This window comes from Arabidopsis lyrata, assembly GCF_000004255.2.
Source record: "Arabidopsis lyrata subsp. lyrata unplaced genomic scaffold ARALYscaffold_7, whole genome shotgun sequence".
In the NCBI taxonomy this organism is placed as follows: domain Eukaryota; kingdom Viridiplantae; phylum Streptophyta; class Magnoliopsida; order Brassicales; family Brassicaceae; genus Arabidopsis; species Arabidopsis lyrata.
This window is the reverse complement of record NW_003302549.1, coordinates 14,123,498-14,146,385: the sequence shown is the minus strand read 5'-3', so window position 1 is coordinate 14,146,385 and position 22,888 is coordinate 14,123,498. Positions and strand designations below refer to the sequence as shown.

At 37.3% G+C, this 22,888-nt stretch overlaps 5 protein-coding genes across 6 annotated transcripts in view; 3 read left to right on the top strand and 2 right to left on the bottom strand.

Moving 5' to 3' along the window:
* LOC110226807 (disease resistance protein RML1A) overlaps positions 1-4,394 on the bottom strand; it is a 7,190-nt gene extending 2,796 nt beyond the window's left edge. The window contains 4 exon segments of the mRNA XM_021019533.1: positions 18-132; positions 135-579; positions 675-919; positions 4,386-4,394. Coding sequence (XP_020875192.1) covers positions 18-132; positions 135-579; positions 675-856 — 742 coding nt within the window. The 5' untranslated portion in view covers positions 857-919; positions 4,386-4,394.
* On the top strand, positions 1,886-2,605 carry LOC9306390 (gibberellin-regulated protein 12). Its single transcript, XM_002870273.1, has 4 exons — positions 1,886-1,948; positions 2,035-2,079; positions 2,289-2,319; positions 2,424-2,605. The coding sequence occupies exons 1-4, from the start codon at positions 1,886-1,888 to the stop codon at positions 2,603-2,605; spliced, it is 321 nt and encodes a 106-aa protein (XP_002870319.1).
* On the top strand, positions 4,335-6,734 carry LOC110226496 (meiosis-specific protein ASY2-like; the record flags this gene model as incomplete). The annotated part of the gene is made up of 4 exons (XM_021018424.1): positions 4,335-4,947; positions 5,022-5,756; positions 5,816-5,943; positions 6,078-6,734. Coding segments are annotated over exons 1-4 (2,133 nt in total), but the record flags the coding sequence as incomplete, so codon positions are not given.
* Positions 6,735-19,050: 12,316 nt separating this feature from the next.
* On the top strand, positions 19,051-20,273 carry LOC9304358. Its single transcript, XM_002870272.2, has one exon. The coding sequence runs from the start codon at positions 19,505-19,507 to the stop codon at positions 20,096-20,098; it is 594 nt and encodes a 197-aa protein (XP_002870318.2). The 5' UTR covers positions 19,051-19,504; the 3' UTR covers positions 20,099-20,273.
* A 342-nt stretch (positions 20,274-20,615) lies between these two features.
* Positions 20,616-22,315, bottom strand: LOC9306389 (chromatin modification-related protein MEAF6). 2 transcript variants are annotated; one of them, XM_002868239.2, is made up of 6 exons: positions 21,997-22,305; positions 21,801-21,901; positions 21,563-21,632; positions 21,142-21,169; positions 21,004-21,055; positions 20,616-20,903 (listed from the first exon to the last, which is right to left on the bottom strand). In XM_002868239.2, the coding sequence occupies exons 1-6, from the start codon at positions 22,099-22,101 to the stop codon at positions 20,771-20,773; spliced, it is 489 nt and encodes a 162-aa protein (XP_002868285.1). In that variant the 5' UTR covers positions 22,102-22,305; the 3' UTR covers positions 20,616-20,770. The 2 variants fall into 2 exon arrangements, with proteins under 2 accessions (XP_002868285.1, XP_020875643.1); XM_021019984.1 differs by having other exon boundaries at positions 20,616-21,055; positions 21,997-22,315.
* Positions 22,316-22,888: the final 573 nt, after the last annotated feature.

Here is a 22,888-nt window from a genome sequence, read left to right as displayed (position 1 = left end):
CTTCTATAGATGGAAACCCACATGGTAAGTTTTGTTGATACCATGTTCCTCCAAAATCTCTTGATCTTCTGTGGTCACAATGATCCTACTTCCAGGACCAAACCAATTAGTCTCATTAGCCAAAGCCTCTAATTTTGCTTTAGATCATTCACATCATCAAGAATGATTAGCACTTTTTGGTCACATAGCCTTTCTTGTATCGCACCTAAATGGTATATTCTCATACCATTTTGGTTTAAAATCTTTGAAAGAAGCTGCTCTTGTAAACTTAGCTTCGAGCCATACTCGTCAAGACCACTATTAAAGCTTCCCCTAAGATTCTCCATAAAACAACTAAGCTGGAAACTACTGGAGAGTAAACTATGTAAAGCTCTAGCAATGGTAGTCTTACCAATGCCTGCATGACCACATATTCCAACTATCATAGCTCCATCCTCATAATCTAAATCTAACAAATACTTCATTTCCTCCAAGTGTGCTTCAAGCCCAACCATATCATCAAAATCTCTAGAGATTGTAGTATTTAATATGTTTGAAATATCTCTAGAAATCTTTTCAATCATCTTTGACTCATTGTCCCTAACAAGTGAGAAAAATCATCGTGTGAAATTGATATACATAACAATTTATGAAAAAAAAAAAATCACAAATTAACTAAAAGAAAACAAACAAACCAGTTTTGGAAGTGTTCTCCAGCTATGTTTCCCACATGGTTCAAAGCTTGACTCCATCTACGCCTCTTCTCTTTCGTACTTCGAGAACACGTTTCATCGAAAGCCCTCCCGAATTCTCCTGTCTGTTTCCGCACATCAGATGGATCTACTCCGTAAAAAACAGTCATCACTATTTGTCCCATAGCTTCCTTGCACTTGATAATCTCCAACAACTCATCCAAACACCAGCTCGAAGAAGCATAGTTCTTTTCAGTCTCAGCTTTTGATACGTAAAGAAAATTATAAACAAGTTAATGGGTGAATTTGGCGACAAAACTACGCATTGATAATCTTTTCAAAGTTTTTGAAATTAATTAAATTTTTAGTGCTGTCATGAAAAAGTATTTTTGGGCTGACATAAGAAAACATTGTAGTCGTAAATGGAAAGGGAAAATTCCCAAAAAAAAACCCAAACTATTTTACTGCTGATAAAAAAAACATGAACTATTTTTTTTTTTTCCAATTTCCTCTCGTCTCCGTTACATCAGGAGAGAAAAAAAATTCTATCTACCTGCTAGTTTTGAAGAGGGAATCATTTTAGAACTTGTGATTTCTAAGGTCCGTACATTTTTATATATTTTCGAATCCATGACTTCTAAGGTCCGTACATTTTTTTTTTATAACTCACGGTAGATCCTCAGATTTGACTACTAAACTAACTCGTCTGGTTTATTGGTTCTCATGGGATTTGATACTCATTTATTAACCTACATTTCACTGTATATATATCAAATTAATAATCTAAGTATCAGTAGTTTTGTTTGTCTTAGAGTAAATACTTTAAATATCAGCTATTTCTCATTTTTTGTTCTTTAGTGGCTAAAATATTTTAAATACACACCGAAATATGTATTATATTAATTTTTTGTTAATATTGTCATTGTAATAGCTTAAATTAAATTCTTATAATGCATGTTGTTAGTAAGAAAATGTCTAAATTACAAAAACATGCATATTTTATGACTAAAAATATTTTAGAAAAGAAAATACATCTTTGAATAATAAATGTTATAATGTTAACATATAATAAATGATTTGTATTGGCAATTTCATAAATATTTAAATACCTTCTATATTATGCTAATGTTATTTGATTATAAATAGATTTAACGTTGACCGTGAGATACATTAAAAAAAAAAAATCAAAAGTTGAAGTTAGCAGTTTAAAAAAAATGGTGAAGCTCATCATTTTTTTAGTTGTATTCATTTTGTTGTTTGCTACTCAATTTTCTAATGTAAGAGTTCGAATATTTTTTATTATTTATATGGTTTATGAATTTGTAGAAATTTAGTGTTCTTATATTTATATATTGTTTTACAGGCTGAGGGACTAGAAAGTCTAGTTGAAGCACCTGCAATCCATAAGGTATATATATATATATATATATATATTTATAATAAATATCAATTTCTGAAAAATATATATTACAAATAAGAATATCACACACATATACACATATATATTTTTTGATTGTCAAGCTATTCATTTAATATATTTTTTTTGACAAAAACAAATGTATAAATTTTATAATATCCATTTTTGATTCTAAATTTGTGCGTTATCCAACAATTCAGATGAAAAGAGAAGGCTCACTTCGAAAAGAAGGTACATTGTTAAAAAATTACTTGTTCTCTCGTTTATATAATCGATAGATATATCAAATCATTACTTAAGTAATTTAACTAATATTGTTCTATATTTTTGTGAAGAATGTCCAATGGCATGTGAATTTCGATGTTCAGTGACATCTCACAAGAAATCATGTTTGTTTTTCTGTAACAAATGTTGTAACAAATGTTTGTGTGTACCGTCGGGAACATATGGACACAAAGAAGAATGTGCTTGCTACGATAAATGGAGGACCAAAAAAGGTGGACCAAAATGTCCATGATAACGAAAAAAAATTAAAGACAAAATAAAATCTATTTTTGTTTTCTAATAAAATCTATGTTGGCCATCCATATTTTCATATATAATATGAAGCTTCTTTTATTACAAAACTAAATTTAATGTATACATAAATTAAAAGAAAATTGGTTTCAAGTTCCAACAATCCCATAAATACTAATTAGTTAAATCACTTAAGCTAAAAAGAAAACAATACTTAGTATCTAAAATTATAATTCACACATTTATAGCCTAGTTTTCAAAATGCATTGATTTGTGAATATCAATAATAAAATAATTTATATCTCTTTTAATTTTTTTTTAAATCACTAGAAATTTCTACTTTCAGTATCACTTTTATAACTAAAAAACAGTGATTCTTTTTCACTATCATCAAAAAAATAATGCAATTCTTTCTCTCCTTTTCCAAACCTTTCCAAACAATGTCCCATTGTAATTATAGGCTATATAAGCATATTGACCTTGTTATATCTTATAACTAGAATTTAACCCGCAGTACACCGCGGGGCTATATTTTTTAAAAAATGTAATGTTATTTTTTAAAAGATTAACTGAAGATATATCATAATAATTTATATTTTTAAATGTAGATATCTATCTATGTATTATGTAGTGTATGATTACTATTGTATAGGTTTCAATTTTTGAAGTATAGATACGAAAACATACATTTTTTTAAGTAACTATGTATGGTGGATTTTAAAATTTTGAATATTTTACTCCGCAGTATACCGTGGGTCGGTTTTTTTATAACTAAAAATTTGAAATTTAAGTTGTATTTGTTTTGTTAATATTGTTTTTTTTTTTGTGTTTAAGATTGTATAATTGTATTTTGATTGTTAATTTTAGGATTTCATCCGTGATATATGTGGATGTCGGATTCACACACTCAAGTATTTTTATTAGTAGGAAAGATTATTCTTGAGGGACAAAAAATAAGAATGTAAAAAAGGCTTATGAATTGTTACAAAAATTGCTATAGTATTTCTTGCTCGAGAGAGATCCCTCTTACATGGCCATTGGCCTTTATATTTATACATAGAAAAACGACATTTAAATGGCTAATTAAGTACAATTATTCTCTCTTAAATGTGTCCGTTTTGATCTTTTGGTTTTAATTCTCACGTTCTAATTTGAGTTGATTCTGATCTTCATGGGCCTCGCTTTTTGACCCAAATATCCTTGGGCCGACTTAACCATGACCTCGTATCCGGACTTGTGTCGAGGTGCAGTCACTTCGAATTCTCCTTATGGTGATAACCACTTCGATTGTTCTTTTGACTCGTGGATCAATCTTTGGTTGATCCTGGACCTTTGGTGTGGGATCCGACACCAACAATTAGCCCCCCAAGTTCTTCGAAGTGCCATTCCAATTCGGAGGACTTTAAATGCTTAAATGACCAAAGATTGCGCTCGAGAATCTTTCTGATTTCCTGCCAAAAATCTCATCACTCCTTTAATTTCGGTACTAGCCATTTTTTACCCGAGTGACATCTGTCATCATTATGACCGTATATTAATAAATTACTATTAAAACGGGAAAAACCTTCCCACTTCCCACACAACTTCCGAGGCGGTTCCACCATTTAGCAAGGTAACTTCTTTTCATCATCATTTTCTACTTTTTACATTTGCACTTTATTCGAAACTTCTCTCTTCTTTTCCTTCGCCAAATTTCTCTTCGTCGGATGTCGAACCTTTCATTTTCCCCAATGACTTCTGATTCTGAAAGACCCGAATCTCCGTCATTTAACGATAGGCGCCCTAGTAATGACGAGTGCACTCGCCCTAATGATATTGCCGGTCCGCACTATAGATCCACTTGTACTCTTCAATCCCTCGAGCGGTTGAAAGAGCTTTGCCGGATTCCGCCGGAAATTATGGCGGAAGCACAAATAGCTGCCCCCACAGAATCTCCAGAGAACCATCGCGATGGTTACTTCTGTGTGTACGAGATTTATTTCAAGGGTTGCGGATTAACCTTCCCGCTTCCCGAAGCCCTGGTTCGGTACTTGGCGGTTCTCGAGATCGCTCTTCCTCAATTAACTCCCAATCTTCTCCGAACCATACTCGGAATTATAACAGTAGCGGCGGAAGCCGGATACATTATAGGGGTCCCCGAGCTGAATGAGCTTCTAAGCATGAGAAGTTCATCGAAGAAGACAGGGTATTTCTCGGCATACCCTAATGCTAACAGGAATGTCATTTCACATCTTCCAAACAAAGATGAAAATTGGCATCACCCTTGGTTCCTGATTAAGAAAACCCCTGCTTCGATTGGAAGTCTATCAGATTTACTCCCATCGAAGTGGTCCGCAAAACCTGGTAGAAATTAGGTCGCATACATTCCTCCAATTTTATTATTCCTATTGATTAAACTTGTTATTTTCACTTCGCAGCTTTCGTCGCTCCGACCTTACCAACTGAAGAATTCATTGGCTTCTTCAAAATAATCCTCGAAGGGGAAAACCTTTGGAACTCTTTCACTCTCGAACGGTTCATAGAAGCCAATCGAAAACTCAGGATGAGCCCTCCCAATCAACTTCATCGTCTTCCGCCTCCTCCCTCAACCCAGGGAATGTCAGCTCGGGCTCTCACTGCCCAGCGAAAAATGATTTCCAAGCCGAAGGCTGAGGCTTGTGACGAGAACAAGGCATTCCTTGCGACCGCCATTGACAAAAAAGATTATAGCAAAACCTTATTGGTTGACGACGGTAGCACCAAAGGAGCCAGATCCGTCGCCGTTTTCAGATTGACACCTCGACGTGAACGTCACGATGACCGTCCTCCCCGGAGGCTCCAATCTCCTAACCGTGACTCTCATCGTTCTTCCCGAGATGACTTTAGCAACGAACCGCTTAAGGATTTAATTCGCAAAAAGAGGGACAGGTCATCCCGCAGCGGTTCTTCTCCGCGAAGAGAGAAGTCAAGGGCCCGGACTGACCGTTCTCCTCGATCGTCCCCTCCTACTGAACTAATGGGTCTTCCTCGTCCTGTTGATATGTCTTCTTCTTCTCAACGTAGTGGTGAGAAGACGAACCTGGGTGCAGCTTCTCAGAAGGATAGTTCTGAGTCTCGAGATGATTCTCCGAAAACAAAGCCTGCTCTTGTTCCTCATATCAAATTGCTCTCAGGTATGACGATATACATGTATTCTTTTCTTTTCGTCTTGTACTTATTTTGAATTTCTCAGACCTTTCCTCTTTTGCTTTCATAGCCATGGAGAAAGAGGGTAACGTTTTTCGGTGCTTCAAAACCCGATCAGGTGCGATCTTGCCGGAATTCAACAAGTGGCGCTCTACAATTCGTGAACGATACCAAGTGGCGCTCTACAATTCGTGAACGATACCTACTTCATGCTCATCATTCATCTCGGGTTAGTTCCGCTTCATTTTTCTGACTTTACTGTCATTCTTCGAACTGATTCGCCATTCCGGGTGTATGTGTAATATCAGGCGAACGGCGAGCTCAATGACATAATTGAACATTACGAAGGGTTGGTCATTGGTCGGGAGAAGGAGATCGACACGTGGAAGGGCAAGTTTTCTAATCTCGAGGCTGACCTCCGTTCTTCTACCGACTCCAAGCATGACTTGGAGGACAAGGTTGATGGTCTATCATCCGAGCTTGCGAAGATAAAGGGGGAGCTGCAGGACCAGTCCGACCGGAATTACAAGCTCCAGGATGAACTTTTTGGTGTTCAGGGTAGACTTCATGAGTCTGAATCATCCGCCGATACCCTGAACAACCAACTTACCGAGCTTCACGCGAAGTATCAGGCGATCGCCAAGTTGCATGATTCCGAGTTGGCGAGGTCGGCATCGAAAGCCAGAAAGGAGGTTAAGGGACGTGGGATGGAGTTAATCCAAGGGGCCATCCGCTTCATGCAGACCGAGAAAGCTAGGTCAGATTTGGAATCAGACATCAAGGAGCACGAGAGCAACCTGATCTTGTGGGATCAAATCCATGATACAGATTTCTCCGAGGAGCAAGAGAGGACCGAACTGTCGGCTAATTTTTCTGAAAAGCGGAGTCGCTTGGCAGCTCTTCCTACTTCGACCTTCAACCCGCAGGACTTCGAGGAATTCTTCACTGAATCGCCTCCTATTAGTGAATCGGGTCTAGATTGGGCAGGTAACGCTTGGCTCCTGGCACTTACTTCCTTTTTCTTACCTTATCTTTTTAAAATTGACTGGGACTGCCCTTCCCAGGCTTAAGTGAGACGGAAGATGTCGTCCCACCTGAAGTTCTTGTGGCAGCGGAGGTCACCTCGGAGGATGGTTGTACTGTGGAGGACGGACCAGGAGCCCCATCTGACCAAGCACCAGTCAAGGAAGCGAATGAAACCTCGACTGCCGAGCCAGAGTCCGAGGTGGCTGTTACTTCGTAGTGGCTGCGTCCATTTTAAATTGGGAATTGTCCCATTTATTTTTAAAACTTAATTTCGAACTTGTTTTTGCCTAAGGAGGCTTTATTATTTCTTTTGAACAAGATATTTGCCTGAGGAGGCTTTTAAACCTTTCTAGGTTTTGACCCCAAGGGGGTTTGGTTAAAATTATGTGCGGGTTTGCAAAGTCCGCTTTTAACCCTTTGTGGCCTTGTGGTTATGCTTTTGAGATTTTTAGGCTGATCAGGCCTTTCTCTTAAGAATGCGAGAACTGAGCTCGGCTTAAAGCGAGTTCCCCACTTCGGGTTTAGTCAACTCGATAAATTTATTGGGCTTGGGCCTTAGAAACTTTTGTAGTTAATGCGACGGTTGCTCTTTCCCTTCTTATTTCTTAAAAGTAGGAAAAACGGCTCGTCTTTAATGCAATAACTGCCTTTTCTCGATTTTCCAAAAATGGTTTAAACCATTAGGGCACGCCACCATTATTGGATTTTCATTCCCAAGACAAACTCTAACCCTATTATAAGTAAGAGCTTGTTTGCCTTTGATCTTTGCTCAAGAAACTTCATAACACCACATTAATGGAAAACGAAAAAGTAGCCCCCATTGATCCCGACAGCCCACTCTTCTTGTCCGGCGACGGCTTTGAACCGGCCGGCGTTCTTTTTCCTCACGCCGTCTTTCACTTTCCTTCAAAGGAGAAGAAAGAGGCTTGCGACTTTATTGACAAGGTTAATATCTGTCGTCTTTGATTAAAAACTTTTGTTTCATCTTATTCATTCATCTTTATGCTAGGTTGCCGACAAACACCGTCGCTTGTGTGAAGAGAGGCAGCGGCTGGGCCTCAAAAGGCAAACACTCAAGGCTCGCATCGCTCGGGTGGAGAGGAAGATACGGGCTTTGGAAAGTGATCCCTTTCAATGGGAATGACGGAACTTTAATTCTGTCGCTGAGATCCCGAAGATGCTCCGGATGTATCTCTGCGCTAAAGGAGTCTTGGGTCCCATGAATGCCCCGGTCTATACCGTTCCATCTGACAGTGAAGAAGAAGACGAGGAGGAGGCCAGCACCTGTCGAAAACGCGTTCGAGATTGTCCCGAAGTGGATGCCAAGAACAAGGCGTCCACTTCGAAAGTTAAACCGGCAATGAAGGAGCCTGTTCCTGAGCCTCTTCCTTAAATGTTCCCTAACTCTGCTCCTATTTTGAACTCGTAATGGGCTTCGGCCCCCCTTTTTATTTATGGAAACTTTTGCAATTTTCCTTATTCTTCAAATATTATCGGAGATGCGTCTTTCAATGCAGGATTGGTTTAAGGGCATAAATCTCTCCGCAAATCATTCCATTATTAGGATAGAATCCGCAGCTTACTAGGAATATGATACTCCTATAAATTATAGTCTCAACTTCTCTTTTCTCCTTACCACTCTTTTTCATTTTAGCAGGTATGGAGTTCAACCTTCGATGTTCAGAATCTATGCCCGACTTCTCCAGAATCGGAATGATAAACGAAGATGCCCGAAATGAGCCAAATAGGCGGCCTCTTCCACTTCGCGGCTTCTTAAGATCCCAGATCCGAGCTCCATGTGCTTTGATCAGGGATCTCCCAATCAGAGACCAAGGAACAGCGATGACGTTCATAGAGGCACTTGCGCTTCAACATCGGAAGTTTACGTTGGAAAAGAGGAGACTCCGGAAGAAGATTAACCGGATGCAACGCAGGCTTACTACGGTGTCAAGAGATCTTCATGTCCTTGAATCTCATCCTGGAGAATGGGTCGAGCTCGGAATCTCTGACTTCGCTCGAATTCCGGACTACATGATGCCAATCCTCGACCTTGCTGGTCAAGGAATTGAAGTGTTCTGCTCGTCAACAAGATCTCCATAACCCGAGGTGTTCGATGAGGGACATTCCATCCTTTTTTTTTTTTTTGAATAAACGCTCTATTTTCAATCCCTTGTATGTTCGCATAGCCGAACCTTTATTTGCTTCATTTGTTCGCACAGTCGAACCTTTCCCTTTAATACAGAAATAAAACAAATTTTTATTAATAGCTGAACTCGTTTCCGAGCTGCCTACGTACCCATTTTGGGATCAAGCCACACTGTAGTTCATGTACATATAAAATGCATGTAGCTTTAAACATAAAACTTCTTTAGGTTGATCACATTCCAAGGTTGCTTGACTGGACTGTCTTCTAAGTCTTTCAACCTATAAACACCGTTCCGAACCACTTCGGTGATAATGTAAGGTCCTTCCCAATTAATACCGAGTTTACCGGCACCTTCTTCTTTTTTGTTGTCAAAGACGCGCCTTAACACATAATCTCCCACGAAGAACGGCCTACTTTTAACTTTGGAATTGTAATATCGGGCTGCTGCCTGCTGGTAATTCTGAATCCGAATCAAATTAAAGCTTGATCACGCCTTTCATTTATGGTATTTAGTGAATCATTAAGCATTGCTGAATTTTCTTCCTCATTTAATGGTGCTTCTGTTCGGCGAAGTCCGGGCATGTTGAGTTCAGCTGGTACTACTGCCTCCATGCCATAAACCAAAGAGAATGGAGTTTCTCCGGTAGGTTGCCTAGGGGTTGTACGATAGGCCCAAAGGACGGGTTGGAGTTCTTCGTACCATTCTCCCTTTAGATGATTCAAACGTTTCTTGAGATTGCTCAATATCGTCTTGTTCGCGGCTTCAGCTTGACCGTTTCCTTGTGGATATCGTGGAATAGAGTAACTGACTTTGATTCCCCAGTCCGCACAAAAGGCATCAAACTCTTGTGAAATGAATTGTGGCCCGTTATCGGTAACTATTTCATACGGAACTCCATGTCGACATATAATATTCTTCCAAATGAAAGTCTTTACCGCCGAATCCTTGATGCCAACATATGCCTCAGCTTCAATCCACTTCGAAAAGTAGTCCGTCAAGACCAAAAGGTATTGTACACCTCGAGTTGATCTGTGCAATGGTCTAATGATGTCAATTGACCATCTCATAAACGGGTACGGGGCGGAGATGGAAGAGAATAACTCCGAAGGTTGATGGATCAATGGTGCATAGAGTTGGCAGCGCTTACATCTTTGGGCAAATTTAACACAATCCGTGATCATAGTGGGCCAATAGTATCCCATTCTTTTAACTTTAAAAGCCATAGCTCTTCATGATGAATGACTCCCACATAATCCTTCATGTACTTCGCTCATGACGATTTCGACTTCGGGCCCAAAAATGCATAATAGGTAAGGGTCACTGACACCTCGTCTATATAATGCATCTTTTGATAGACAAAATTTCGCGCTAACGATTTTCATTTTCCTGGCCTGCCACTTATTCTTTGGGAGCTCGCGTGTCATGATGTAGTGCTTTATTGGCTCCCTCCAGTCAGGCCCCCAGTTTTTAGCCGGAATTTGGTCAACCTTGTGAAATACTCGTGGCTCTGGCTCGGGGTGTTCGTTTGGTTCAAGAACATCCTCCTCGATTAACGGCTCGGTTTCTAATATCGTTTCTGGAATCACATCTTCTGCTAAGACAACAGGTTCCTTGTTAGATGTGTTTGATCCCTTTGACTTCCTCCATTTGTAGGGTGGCGGTTTGATCTCTGGTTCGCCACGGTCACGTGCCACTGCTCGAGACCTTGTAACGACGAGGGTTTCTTTGTTGTCTTGAATGCTTCGCTCCAAAATGCATTCCACTGGAATAACTCTTTTCAACTCAGGATCTGATGTTGACGCCAATGCGGCAAGTGCGTCCGCAGTTGTATTCTCCCCCCGAGGTATGCGGATTAATTCGAATTTCGATAAATTTTTAGATAGATCCTTCACCACTTCGAGGTACGCTTCCATTCTTGAGTCTTTGGCTTCGTAGTCTCCATTAAACTGGTTAACTACTAATTGCGAATCACAATAAGCCACTATTTCCTTAGCTCCAACTCCTTGTGCCAATCGAAGTCCGGCAATCAAAGCTTCGTATTCTGCCTCATTGTTGGAGGCATTGAATAACAATCGGAATGACTATTCTAGAATTTCTGATGTTGGAGACTCCAACTTGATTCCCACTCCGGATCCTTGCTTTGTTGAAGACCCATCTACATGTAATTTCCAAGTTTGGTTCTCCGGTTGCTCTATCGTTCCAGGTACTGGTAGCTCGGTCAAGAAGTCTGCTAAAACCTGAGCCTTCATACTGATCCGGCTTTTGAACTCTATATCGTATTTGCTTAATTCTACTGCCCATTTCGCCAAACGTCCGGACTGACTTGGACTATGAAGTATTGTTCGGAGTGGTTGGTTGGTTAATACTTCAACCGGATGGGATTGAAAATATGGGCGCAGCTTCCGAGCCGAAGTCACCACCACGAGTGCGAGTTTTTCCATCATTGTGTATCTGGTTTTCGGATCCGTCATTGACTTACTTACGTAGTAAATTGGCTTCTGTTCCCCGCGGTCTTCCCGAACCAAGACTCCACTAACCGCATGTTTTGAAACCGACACGTACAAATAAAGTTTTTCATCCACTTCTGGTTTGGACAGTACAGGTGGAGTGGTTAAGTATGCCTTAAGCTGCCCAAAAGCTTCTTCACACTTCTCATCCCAAAGGAATCCTTTGTTTCCTTTTAGAATTTGGTAGAAAGGTAACGACTTTTCTGTTGATCTCGAGATAAAACGATTCAAAGCCGCAATTCGCCCAGTCAACCGTTGTACTTCCTTGAAGTTTCTTGGAGATGGCATGTTTAGAAAGGCGTTAATTTGATTTGGATTGACTTCAATCCCTCTTTCTGTCACAATATAGCCAAGAAACTCTCCGGATGGGACTCCGAATGTGCACTTCGCCAGGTTCAGCTTCATTTGATATTTATTGAGAATATCAAAACATTCCTTTAAATGCTTAACGTGATCTTCTTTCTTTAACAATTTAACCAACATATCATCTATGTAGACTTCCATTGTTTTCCCGAGATGATGGTGGAACATTTTATTAACCAACCGTTGATAAGTTGCCCCTACATTTTTCAAACCGAAAGGTATTACCTTATAACAATAGATACCTCTATCAGTGATAAATGACGTTTTTTCTTGGTCTTCGGGGTTCATCATTATTTGATTATAACCCGAGAAGGCAACCATGAATGTTAAAATCTCATTCCCAGCGGTGGATTCTACAAGTCGATCTATATGCGGGTGCGGGAAACTGTCATTGGGACATGCTTTATTGAGGTCTGTGAAGTCGATGCAAACCCTATCTTTCCCATTCTTCTTCTTGACAACGACAGTGTTTGCTACCCACTCCGGGTATTGCACTTCTCTTATGGACCCTATTTTCAAAAGTTTTTCTACTTCGTCATTTACTATTTTTGCTCGCTCCACTCCGAGCTTTCTTCTTTTTTGTTTCACCGGCTTGAAGCTTGGATCCACGTTTAGTTCATGGCAAATTATGCTTGGATCTATGCCAGGCATATCTGCCGCTGACCATGCGAATGATGTTATGTTTTTTCTCAAAAGTTCGATCAAAGCTTCTTTTATTTGGCCAGTCAAAGTTGCCCCAATTCGAATTTTCCGGTCCGGTTTGTCTTCTTCCAACACCACTTCGATTACTACATCATCTTTTTCTGCCCGCTAGGAAATTTTGTTCTTAGTTCCTCTTTTGCGGGCTTTGTTAATTGCTATTGAATCTTCATACGGTGGCTAGCTAGATAACACGTCCGTGAAGCTTCTTGATCTCCCCGAATTGTTTCCACTCCTCTTGATGTTGGAAATTTGATACATTGATGATATGTAGAAGGGACTGCTTTCATTTGATAAATCCAGGGAGTCCCGAGGATGATGTTGTAAGCTACGGGCTTATCGAAGACAACGAAGTCCACGATCTTTGATACCTTTTTGGCAAGGACCGGTAGCTTGATTATCCCGAGAGACATGGCTGACTCACTTGTGAATGCAACTAAAGGAGACGGAGGCCCTACTATGTCCGCCCGACTAATTCCCATTCTTTCTAAAGTACTTAAAAAGATCAAGTCGACCGAACTGCCTGTATCTATAAAGATCCTTGATACTTCGAAGTTGGCAACGTCAAGGGTAATGACTAGAGCATCATCATGAGGTCTTTCGAGGTGTCGCGTTTCTTCTTCATTAAATGATATTGATGCATCTTGAAAATCGACTTCTTCGCTCAAGCTTGCTTTGAGTAGGACATTTCGTCTATGTTTCTTGATGGAACTTATCGAATTTCGACAAAATTTGGAACCTCCTAGAATGACATTGATCTTACCCTTAGAATTCCTTGGTTCTTCCTCGTTGGTTAACCTTGGTCTTTTGGAATTTTGATCTTTAGAACTTTCCTTTGCTTCGTGGTATTCCTTCACAAAATCTTTTATATCGAATTTGGAAAGATCTCCACTGGCCCAAAGCTCTGCGAGGTGCCTTTTAAGGACGCTACAATCCTTGGTTAAATGTCCGGTTACTTTATGAATATCGCAATATAAACTTTCATCACGGACCCAAGTGTTTGATCTTCCTTTCCCCTGGAATTGCTTTCCGACGGTACTGTTGAAGGGTTGCGACCCAAATTTCTTTGGTCCTTTATTCTCCCTGGGTTCGAACTTCTTGGTAGGGACGGTGATTGCCGGCTTTTCTTGCTTATTTCTTTTGGCAAAATTTTCTTTTTCATCCTCTACCTCCATCCACTTGTTTGCGCGGAAGAGTGCATCATGAATTGTGTCTGGTTTATGAAGTATTAAATCTTCTTTAAACCTTGAATCATGTCGCAATCCCTTTCGTAGGGCGGATAAAGCCGATTATTGTGAGATTCTTGGGAGCTTTGACAGCACTCCTTTGAACTTGGTGATGAAAACTCGAAGTGATTCATTTGATCCTTGTGATAGGTTCCAAAGATCGGCATCCGAAACACTTTTATCCATAAGGATGGAATATTGCTTTAAGAATACAGCTGACAGCTCGTCGAAATTGCTGATCGAACCCGGCTCTAATTGGGTGAACCACATTAGAGCTTGGCCACATAGATTTTCCGAAAATAGCTTACAGTATCCTGCATCCTCATCGGCTTCATCTAATTCGACTCTTCCGGCAGCTATCAGGAAAGCTGCGAGATAGCTCTTCGGATCCTCTAATCCGCTGTAAGGGTCCAACTTGAGTTTCCGGGAATCTTTGATTCTCAAACTCGCAATTCGCGAGATGAAAGGTGTTCGCCTAGCTTCTTCAATGACTCGATTGATGTCTGGCTCCGAACTTGTAGCTTGATGGAACTTTGACTTCATTTCTTTTAGTTCCTGGCTAACCTTCCTCATAGTCTCGAACTGGTCGAGGTTTTCCTGCTCGTATTGATCTGCAAGTTGAGCTTCATCTTCGAGCTGTGCCTCTCCATCCAATGGCTGAACTACATTATTAGTAGCACCAGGAGTTGTTTGTCCGCCAGTGTCATTTTGCGCAACGGAACTTGGCGAATTGAATATCCTCCTTCGGATACCCACAGGGTTTCCTGCACTTAAAGAACGAATACGAGTTTGTATAGTACTGACGTTTTGACTAAGAGATACCTGGGATGTTTGCAACGTATCGACGGCCTTTTCCACATCCGAGAACTTTTGTGATATGTCCGACATGGTTTACTGCATAGCTTTGAGGGTCTCGGCCAATGATGACTCAACGGCGTCTCCTCCGGACATTGCTGCTTATCTCGGAAATGTAATAAAGAAAAATCTGACCACTCAAGAATCCTCTATCCCCACAGACGGCGCCAAAATGTGGATGTCGGATTCACACACTCAAGTATTTTTATTAGTAGGAAAGATTATTCTTGAGGGACAAAAAATAAGAATGTAAAAAAGGCTTATGAATTGTTACAAAAATTGCTATAGCATTTCTTGCTCGAGAGAGATCCCTCTTACATGGCCATTGGCCTTTATATTTATACATAGAAAAACGACATTTAAATGGCTAATTAAGTACAATTATTCTCTTATAAATGTGTCCGTTTTGATCTTTTGGTTTTAATGCTCAACGTTCGAATTTGAGTTGATTCTGATCTTCATGGGCCTCGCCTTTTGACCCCAATATCCTTGGGCCGACTTAACCATGACCTCGTCTCCGGACTTGTGTCGAGGTGCAGTCACTTCGAATTCTCCTTATGGTGATAACCACTTCGATTGTTCTTTTGACTCGTGGGTCTAACGGGCTTTATCCTTTATGGGCCGCTACCCTGACTACGTGGCAATCTTTGGTTGATCCTGGACCCCTGGTGCGGGATCCGACACCAACAATATACCGTTTATTAATATCGACCCAAACCCTTCATCTCATATAAAATCGTCTATATTATCATGTTAGCTAAATTATTAGTGTTATAAAATCCAATAAAATAAATTGTTATTATTATAAAATATCAATAATTTTATGATCTCACCCGTGGTATACCGTTGTTTGAATGATTTTAAATTTATATTACTAATATATATTTTAAATTTATCATATAAAGTATATGATTTCAAGTTTTTGTGTTTTTTTTTATTTAAATAAAACAACGGCTTAAATGATGATAGATATAGTTTTTTTTTTCCTGTATGTGTATATGGTTTTTTTATGTGAATATTTTGATAATTATAAATTATTATTTTTATTGCTATGCAAAATGTTAATATAAATATTTGCTATAAATGTTTTTTGAAGATATATGGAAAGATTGTGTAGAAATTTTTAGAAACAAATTAGGCAAGATATTCTTTGGTTAATATCTTTTACTAAAATTTTATAAAAATAAATAATAAATAAGGTGGAACTCCAGGATTTATTTGCTAAAAGTGTTCCAAAAATATATATATATAGATTGTCGATAAAAGGAACTTGTTTAGGCCATGTTTTTGAATCGGGTTTGGTTTGATTGACCCTTGAATGTTGACCGATTTTAACATTCCTAAATATGATGGACAATGAATAAAGATATTTTATAATATATTTTGTTTAAAAGAAATGATTAAATAAAAATAAAAACTTTCCAAATAATATTTTTTCTTGTTTCATTCGCCCCAAAAGTTAAGAATTTTTTTAATATTAAATCTGTTTTATTTTTGGAACTTTGGAAATGATGTGATAATTTGGAAAAAACTTATTTTTGTGCTATTTGTGAGAATTGCCCAAAAAATAATCACATACTTAAAAAATATCTCCAATTAAAAGATAATCATGTATTGAAAAAGCCAAGTAAACACACATATCCATAAGCTTTCAAAATAGTTCCGTCCATTTAATGTTAAATCATTCTCTTCCAAGTTACGAATGATTGTTTTGAGTTTGACAAAGAGAAAATAGAACTTTAAAAGTCTCCTCCCTTTTACTATAGATGGATTTATCATACCATCTAGTAATCTAATATACTTGTACGGTAAACCCTAAACGGAAACAAAAACAAAAACGTCAAACGAAAAAATATGCCTCTTACGCGTATTCTATACTAATTAAAAATGGGAATCTTTCCAAATCTACCACTTTTAGAGATGTGGCATTATAAATCTACCACATTTTGAAAAAGTTTTCCAAATCTACCACATTTCTTTGCCACATGCGAAATAGCGGACGAAATTGCCCTTGATGGTGACATAAGGTTGTGTCAGATAAAGGGACAAGTTGGCACTGGCTGGAGAAGAGAGACCAAGCTGCAATAAATGATGTACGTTTACAATTTCTTATAATTGTAATTAAATAATATATTAATAGAGTAGGGTTAGATCCTTCAAGGTCTTCAGCAAGATCCAACAAATACTCGGGGACATATGAAGATAAAAATAAATTAAGCTCGGAGACAAGTTTAGATCGAATGGATAATAGAACTAGATCACGACAAGTTCATATCGAATGAGTAATAGAATTATATCGGGGACAAGTTCATATCGAATGAGTAATAGAATTAGACAAAGGACAAATTCATATCGAATAAGTAATAGAAGTAGATCAGGGACAAGTTCATATGGACTGAGTAATAGAATTAGATCGGGGACAAGTTCAGATCGAATGAGTAATATAATTATATCGGGGACAAGTTTATATGGAATAAGTAATATAATTAGATCGGGGACAAGTTCAGATCGAATGAGTATTAGAATTAGATCGGGGATAAGTTCATATCGAATAAGTAATAGAATTAGATCAAGGAGAAGTTCATATCGAATGAGTAATAAAAGTAGATCATGGACAAGTTCAGATCGAATGAGTAATATAATCATATCGGGGACAAGTTCATATGGAATGAGTAATAGAATTAGATCGGGGACAAGTTCATATCGAATGAGTACCAGAATTAGATCGAGGACAAGTAATATCAAACCCATAATTTATCTAATTATATTTTTAACGATTTAACGTCGTGGACCAAAACTATATAATTGTTAAACTATTTTCAAACCCAGATTTAGATTTTGAATGAGTAATATCAAATGAGTACCAGAATTAGATCGAGGACAAGTTCAGATCAAATGAGTAATAGAATTAGATCGGGGACAAGTTCATATAAGAATAAACCTAGATCTAAATGTGTAGCCGATTTAACGTCGTGGACCAAAACTATATAATTGATAAACTATTTTCAAACCCAGATTTAGATTTTGTAGGAGAAAAAAAACATGTGAGAAGAAAAAGAAGAAGAAAACTTCATAGATATATATGTATATCTATGAGTGAGAGAAACAAAAAAATAATGTGAGAGAGAAAGAAAGAAAACAAAAAAAATTAAAAAATAAACATAAAGAGAAAGAGAGAAAAGGGAGGGCAAAACAGTAACTTCCCATATCAAATGTGATAGAATTGGAAAGGAAGTTGAAAATGTGGTAGATTTGGAAAGAATTGGGGGAAATGTGGTAGATTTGATAGTTTTTCCATTAAAAATTTAGTTTTATACATTATATAAAATTTATTTCAATGAAATTTGTTTACATTTTCTCTCGTAACATTCTTTTAAAAATATGAAAGATTGCCTCTTGGATGTTTTGAATTATTATTAGTTTTCAGTCTCATAAAATGATGTTTCTAAAGTTTATTTTTGTTAAAATTTCATATTTATTAACTAAAAAAATATTATTTACAACTGGGAAAATAAAAGACAAAGAATTTTAGAAAATCTATAGTTCTAACCAGTGTTTTTAAACTCGATCCGGACAGTGAACCAGACTACCTTCTAGGTCATCGGGTCACTGGGTCAACCGGGTTCGACCACGGGTCAATTGATTAAAATTTTATTTAATATATTTAATATTTATAGAGATTATTTAGTTTTTATAAATATAAAAATAAAAATATTCTTAATATATTACAAAATATGAAGTCTAACAATAATAATAAAGTGATTCAAATTAAAATTTTAAATCTAGCTTAAAAGTCTAAAACCGTAACAAATATTATAATAGTATGAGATCGCTAATGACAGAAATAAACTAATAAAACATCGCAAATTAAAAAAAAAAACTAATCTCGGTTATTTTTCTCACGATTCTATTCATTACTTAGACGGCATTGAAGTTTCATTAAAATCTAAAACAACAAATGAGTCTAAAATCTTAAAAAGTTTTCTAAAAATGACTAAATAGAGTCTAAAATGGCGGATATTAGCACTAAACCCAAACCGGAAAAATATCCGGGTCTTGGGTTAACCGGTAAGACCGGGCGGTGCGGGTCGCGCGTGAAAACACTGGTTCTAACACATCAGATCGTGCGTATTTCTAACCAACGCCGAAAGAGCCTTTCAAGCATATGTGGACTCTTGTAATGAAAGGCGATTATCTTGTTTTAATGGACATATCTGAATTTTCTGACTATGCAAGGAAGAACTAAGCAGATAATGTCGAAGACATGTCTTTAAAACAAATTGGTTGGTACGATGAGGAATATAAAGCTATGGTTAATTATAGTATTTATTTTGGAATGTGTAGATAAATCCCTATGATTGATTGATTGATTGATTGGTTGTTGGTTAAATTAATACTATTATTAGCTCAAAAGTCCCAATCCAATAATTAAGTTCATTAGTCTTTATCCAATAAAAATTATGGGCCTTCTCTTGGTCGGATCTCACATGGTCTTTAGCTTCATGGAGCATAACTAACATTTTCAATGTTTCTTTACAGAACTTCAAAACAACTCAGATTCATACATCTTTAAAGAGATTGTGAAGAAATTTAGTAAAAGATAAATTCTTAAGATATATAAATTTATTTCAGAGTGCATGAAAATATTAAACTTCCTCATAAAAACGCTTTTAGACCTGAAGATGTGAAAAAACAATATGCCCTTTTTTAAGCCAGAATCTGAGTTTTTGCCATCCAGAGTAAGCTAAGAGAACCCACTTTTTGTTCCCTACTTTTTACCCAAAAGCAATGGTGTTTTAATATTTTAATCGAAAAATGAAAGGCTCCTAGCAAAATATAAAGCATTTCTTGACAATAATACACATTTGGCCAACCTATTTTTCAAAAAAAAAAAAAAAAGTTAAGTCTCTGAATGGCTTCTTTGCGGCAAAAGAAGAAGCAAAATCCAGCGAAGAGGGCATGGAAAAACTTCACAAACATGGTGAAATCCAAATTCAGAGACATGGAGATCGCTTCATCGGTCAGAGAATCAACAGCTCGTGTTCTCAGGTTCATTTCTCGCCGTCTCATCGTTCCTTTTAGAACAAGGTACCTCCAAAACAATAGCTACACGGACAAATACTACTACAGCCGGAACCAAAGTTCTCGGCAGTTTCTCAATTTTTTCTCTCGATCTCTCACGAAACCAAAGCGTCGTCAATATGGATACGATGATGATTGTTACTCTCAAATCTATCAATACCAAAGCCAATCACGTGGCGAGGGGACGAGTGAGAGCAAAGAAAACGTTGTTAGGCGAAAAGAGGAGAAACAAGAAGAAGAAGAAGGGATGCCGGAGATTGCTGATTCGATGGAAGATGCTTGGAGGAGAGTGGTGGCTGCATCGCCGCATTTGCAGGTTAACGAGAGAGCCGACGAGTTCATCTACAAGTTTAGAGAAAGTATGAAGATGGAGAAGGAGAGGTCGTTTCTTGAATTCCAAGAAAGGTTAAAACGAAGTGCTTGATTGACCGATCACTCATGAGTGTGTTCCATGTTCTTCTTCTGATTTCTCTTGATTAAATTTTCTAAAGAACTTTGTTTTCTCATTCTTTCTTCTTTGTTAAAAAATGGGGGTACTTTCAAAAGTGTTAACAAACTTTTTTCTTCATTTTGTTTTTCCGATGTAATGTGAATACATATGGGAGAAAAATCATTCTTGTTTTTTGTAAATGTATAAACATTCTATTTCATAGATAATTTCACTTCAATACAAAAATTTTTATATTTGTTTGGCTAATTTTTTTTTTATTACATATTAGAAAAGTAATATGCAAAGAATGAACAAAAGGCAAAGTACAACTAAGTTGGACCCAGAAGAACAAATTCTAATTTAAGCTTCCATCACAAATAATGAATCATGATGATACATGCCAACTAATTCCACTCTCACATCATGTAATTAAAAAGGGACTATAAACTCATATGATCATATAGTTTTTCACTTTTTCTAGACATAACTTAAAATATTTGATTAAACCCTCAATGCAAATTCATAATAATGGATGATATAAAAGCTGGCACATTAGTTCCTAGATTTACTTCGATCGGTTCAATTCTGTTGTAGGATGCAAAAAAAAAAAAATGGTTACAATCTGATTTGTTTCTTACAGTTTCTGGCACCAAAACAGAAAATGCCTTAGATGAGTGAACCATGCCCATACATATTCATATCCGGATCATCTTCATCTTCATAATCTGGTTCTGTTGATGGTCTGCTTCTCTTTGCCTCTCTTGCTATTGATTGTCCTCTCCCTTTCTTTGGCTTTCCCCTGTAATTTTATCACATTGGTCAACAAACCAAAATCATGTATCAGACACATACAGGTCAGGTACGAAATGAGGTAAAGTAAGCTAAGTCGGGAAACTAACTGTGTCGACAAACCACCCTTAGATCGCCCTGGCCCTAATTCAGCTCGTCCATCTATATTATACAGAGATAAAGTATGTAAAAACTGATCCACGATTTGCAAAAGTGAATTCAGCGTAGTTGTTTGCTGCACGGTTTACCTTCTCTTCCAACACCAAGTTCTTCAGCCTGAATACATATCAGGGAAGATCAACAAACAAGTCTAAAAACTGCGCTAAAGTGTAAGCATCCACTTGAAAACAAACACCTTTTTCGCTAATTATGGCAGATAGTAAACTAAACTAATAAAAAGACAGTCACTAAACAAGACACATACACATTTCACAGAACTTGAGCTCTTTCACATCATAGGTTCAGCTTTTACCCTTGTTTGAATCTGCTAGAGATGTTAGCCATCCAGTAATCGACCATATCTTAAGAAACTGTATCCTCAACCAAAACTACACACTATAAAGAGCATCATTTGTTCTTTTGGCAGGGTTTCTATTACCAAACAACACAAGAATACAGAAAGAAAGAAAAAACCATCTTTGCATACGATAAAGATTGTCGAAAACATACAGCAGGTGATGTAACTGAAGACAATGAGAAGACTCTGTCTTCAGGCTGAAACTTCCTCAACCTCTTAGCACTGCAACAAAGGTTTCATAACTTCAAATCAAACTCAAATTCTCGTTCCAAACAACAAACAAGCTAAAAACTGAGAAGTTACCACATTCTCTAAAGTGTATGAAGCTGCAAATAGAATCCAAAGTCAAATGTTTTTCTACAAAATCAAGAGAAGAAGAGAATGAGAGACCTAGCAGTACTCTTGGAGGAAGACAAAAACCCTTCAAAACCTTTCAAAGCATTTCCTATATGACTCGATTCTTGAAGATAGCTTGTCTCCAATTCATAAACCTAAGCGACACCAAACAGTAATTTCTCAATGAAATCGACGAATTTTAAGTTCGAATTTCACAATTGAATCGAATCTAGACCATTTGTGCCCTAACCTGTTTCTCGATGCTTCGTAACTCTTGACGAAGCTTCTCTCGCTTGTTCAAAAGAGAAGTGAGCATCGCACCAGGATCCGTCGAACTCTTTTGCCCTAAAGACATTTTCCGTGAAATTTTGGTCCCAAATCGAGTAGCTTTTGCCCTAACCGGAGATGGGATTTTGCTGAATTTCGACGCGGAGGTCACCGTTGCCTGATGATTTGAGTCGATTACGAAGGAAATTTCAACGGTTAAAGCCACTAAACCAGGTTCCACCAATGGTCCGGTTTGATGTAAACCAAAAAAAAAAAGTGGTCCGTTTATTTTTGTTTTTGAAATTTTGGGTCAGAGATTTTATTACTCAACTAGATGTTAATCCGCGGTACACCGCGGGTCTATATTTTTATTAAATAAAAAAATTGAATATTTTTTTTAAGATGATCTATAAATATATGCTACTGTATAGTACACCTTGGGACAATATTTTATAACTAATAATTAGAAATTTTAAATTGTATTTATTTTATTAATATTGTTTGTCTTGTTTTGTTTAGTGTTTAAGATTGTATAATTGTATTTAGATTGTTAATTCTAGGATTTTACCCGTAGTATATCATCTCATATTAATATCGACCAAAACCCGTCTCATCATATAACTCTGTCCCGTGAAATTAAACGTCATTTTGTCATTTTATTATAAAGTTCAAATATTTATAATACTTGAAACTTCATAAAAGTTTTAATATCAACCCAAACTTCATAATTATATTTTGATTGTTATATTTAGGATTTCACCCGTAGTATACCGTCTCGTATTAATATTTTTTATAAATATTTATAATATTTAAACTTCTTATAAATTCGTATAAAGTTCAAATATTTATAATAGTTGAAACTTCATAAAAGTTTT